The 3,418-nt window shown below is 40.5% G+C and overlaps 1 protein-coding gene across 1 annotated transcript; it reads right to left on the bottom strand.

Annotated features, from left to right (window-relative positions):
- Positions 1-219: 219 nt before the first annotated feature.
- Positions 220-1,762, bottom strand: LOC122136848. Its single transcript, XM_042721433.1, has 3 exons — positions 1,642-1,762; positions 358-924; positions 220-262 (listed from the first exon to the last, which is right to left on the bottom strand). The coding sequence occupies exons 1-3, from the start codon at positions 1,665-1,667 to the stop codon at positions 220-222; spliced, it is 636 nt and encodes a 211-aa protein (XP_042577367.1). The 5' UTR covers positions 1,668-1,762.
- Positions 1,763-3,418: the final 1,656 nt, after the last annotated feature.

The following is a 3,418-nucleotide window of genomic DNA, read 5'->3' as shown; positions in this document are numbered from 1 at the left end:
GTTATAATATGCCAGAAGATTACTTAAGAAAACTTAAGGACCGTCTCCCCAAAAGAGGTATGAGAGGTTACACAAAATATTGACTTTTGCCTGAAGAAGCCATTTTGTTATGAAAACCGTTTTTGTTGTTCTTATTTTGTGTACATTTTTCCTGTACCTTCTGTTTATGTTAATAAAGAAACCGAAAAATAAATATGGATAGTCATTAAAAACTTTGCTTTAACAACAAAGCTGGTGGTGGCCGAAGACTTTTGCAAAAGTACTGTATGTGGAAAAAACATTAACATTAGGACCTGTGAACCTGCTAAATTGGTCATATTAGAACATACCACTTGTTTTTGGAAGGTGGGGTCTAACAATTTTTGCTCCATTGCAGTAACGTCCGAGACTGTCCTCAGGGGGAAAACGATGTCCTCTGGAAGAGCAGCAACTGCTCTTGCATCCTGTTGTGTGAGGAGTGATTGTATCATCCTCCCATGAACCCTCTGCGTCTCCTTTATTTCCTCCAGGACAGTTAGGAGACGGGCAAATAATGCCATCTCTAAATGAAGAACTGGCACCTTGCAGAACTCTACTGGGGTGGTCTGGTGTAACAGCCATTGAAGGTGTTGAAATTGGAGAGGGCTGAATATATGGACGGGTCCTGTGCAAGTGGGGAGCCTCTGGTTGGAGGTTCTCTGGCACTGGGGGAGGTAAATGCGATCTCTAAATGCAGAACTGGCATCTTGAAGAATTGTACTGGGTCGGTCTGAAGTAACAGGCATTAAAGGAGTTGAAGGTGGAGGGGGCTGGATAAATGGACGGGTCTTGAGTGAGTGGGCAGCCTGCAGTTGGAGGTTCTTTGGAATTGGGGGGGATAAAGCCCCACTGGCTGCATGATCATGCCCAGCACCATCCTCATCTGAGCTTGACAGACACACTGGCCTTGAAATTCATAAAATGTAGAGCATAATTATGTAGTTGTACAAGTTTCAAATTACATCTTTATATGTGCAATGTTGGATAATAGGACAATTAATAATAATGCATGAAATAAACCTTGCTTTATTTTTTTTAAGCTACTATGTATTTAACAGTAGCATTAAAGAAGCACTACTTCAGCTTTACTGTTTTAATTAAATATGCATTGATTCTTATTAAAGCTAAAGTTATTTAGTCAAGCAGGAAGTGATATTCTCTTTGACTTGTTTGATTAACATTAATGATACAAGCTGATGGATCTAAATCCGTGATATCACAGGCTCCTACTGCCAGGGACTTAGCTGGGTTATCGGGGCCCTAAATGTACTGCGCACCTTTTTTTTATTGCAGTAGGCTATGTTAATTGAGTTTGTGTGTGCTGCGCTCATTTGTTTCCATTTCTCCTCGAGAGGCTGCGCAACCTTGTTACTGTTAGTACATATACATTATATATTATTTTGACCTCCCAAATATATTTTGAGCTTGCACGAATTAAAATTAGGGAGCATATGGGACTAAAACACTGGCACGTGTCTTCCTGTGCAAACAGGAACTTGTGTTTCACATAGACATGAGATAGACAGCGCATTCTCATTTGTCTTGTGGTGCTTAAATGGTAATGATCCTTTTCAAGAACAATTGTTGCTTTTAAAATCTATGTATCCAAGAAATATATCTTACCTTCTTTTGCGCTTCTCTTTTCCCATCCTACTTCCAGAATCTGACTCGGACTGCAAGTCTGAGGTCGCCTCAGACTTTAAAAGCTTTGCTGTGGCGTGGGCATAGTTTCCTGTAGGTAATAGACATTTAACAATAAAAAATAGCAACCACTATTTCAGCTACATGCCTTGTTTGTATTATTACATAAATTAACATTATTATTATTATTATTATTATTATTATTATTATCACCAGTCACCATTCAAAAACAATCACATTACCTGCTTTTCCCAAGACGCGCACTTTATACTGCGGGTAGTCACTGCCTTGCTGATGTTCATTCGTCCTGGTGGCCAGTAACAAGCATCTTCCTCTGGTCCAGTAAACCACTTGCAAGGTACAATAGCTACACCTCCACCATCCAAAAAAAATCCACAATCGCAAATGATAGCATGCTGGAAAAATGCAAAACAAACAGGCTAGTGCAGCTGTGGAAATGCCACATATCCAGATTTAAATGGCAAGAGCACTATTTTTCTCCTTAGTTCCTCAACCAATACCACATGCAAGTCTTTGGATAAGTTTGAAACAAAGTGAATTCCAAGGCATGTCGAGTCAATTGGGTAGCTGAAAAAAGATTCATAGTTTTCAAAGAAGTGACAGAGTACCTTGACAGTTTCACAAGAAGAAAGCAAAATATTTCTCACAATGAGAATTCTTCCACCTAAGGAAAAACAGTTATCGCCTTTACAGCAAGAAATGAATGTCTGTCCATCATTGTACTGCCTGTACTGCTGGCATGTTCCAAGTTCATCAGTCACTGGTCCAGAGAAATGGAGTTGTTTGAGGGGAGAGGAAATAGATATTTTCTTCTGTTTCGCCACTCTCTGCTTCTCATGGATGCGCCTGACAATTTGCTGCACAGGATTTTGGGGTCTTCGTACAATCTTTTTAAGTTTATCTAAATATGTTTCGAATGGGAAGAAGGAAATGCTATCCAAAGGACCAAAGTTCCGTGCATCTTGGGCAATGTGTATCAAAGAATGTATGTTGTATCCAACAAATTCAAGGCCGTAAATCAAGCCAAAATCTTGGACAAAAAGTTTCAAAATATCTTCAGCATAGTCACAGTTCTCTGTACACAAATCAGGGCTAAGAAGAATTCTTATAGATACAGAGAAAAGTATAAAGTTTCTATACATTGTATTGGGCATATTTTTAAGAAGGACAACAGGACCAGTGTGTAAAGCAAAAAACTGCCTCAATTCAGTCGCCTTCCACATACTAATTTCGAGGAGAGACCTTGGTTTCCTAGCAAAATTCCTCGGTAAATACTGCCTGACAGAAGCCATGAATGCCGAAATCGTAGTGAGATTTTGAACAGACTGCCTGCATTTCAGAGGCCCTTTAAACCAAAGATAAATCAACTGGCGCATCGCCCCCAAACACACAAGGTGCATATAATCAAGGACAAAACTTGAGACTAATCACACACCTAACTCAGACAGGGGCGAAACTCCTCCTTGGTGCCCTTCATAGCCCATTTCCCTAAATGTCTGATCAGCCCTTATCTCTGCAGACAACTCAGGAAAAGACATTCTCCTATTTACATGGACACCTTTTTGAGTGCAGCGCTCACTTGCGTAATACCCAGTGTGACCCTTCACACATTTGAGGAATGCACATGCTGGAGCATCACATATGAATGCATCAGAAGCAGTAACTGTGAAATGTACATCCAGGGTGCGATTTGCCGGGGGGGATGGGGGGGATTTCCCCCCCTCTGGTCTATGCATCC

This window comes from Cyprinus carpio, chromosome B3, assembly GCF_018340385.1.
Source record: "Cyprinus carpio isolate SPL01 chromosome B3, ASM1834038v1, whole genome shotgun sequence".
Lineage (NCBI taxonomy): Eukaryota > Metazoa > Chordata > Actinopteri > Cypriniformes > Cyprinidae > Cyprinus > Cyprinus carpio.
This window is presented reverse-complemented; position numbering and strand designations above follow the sequence as displayed.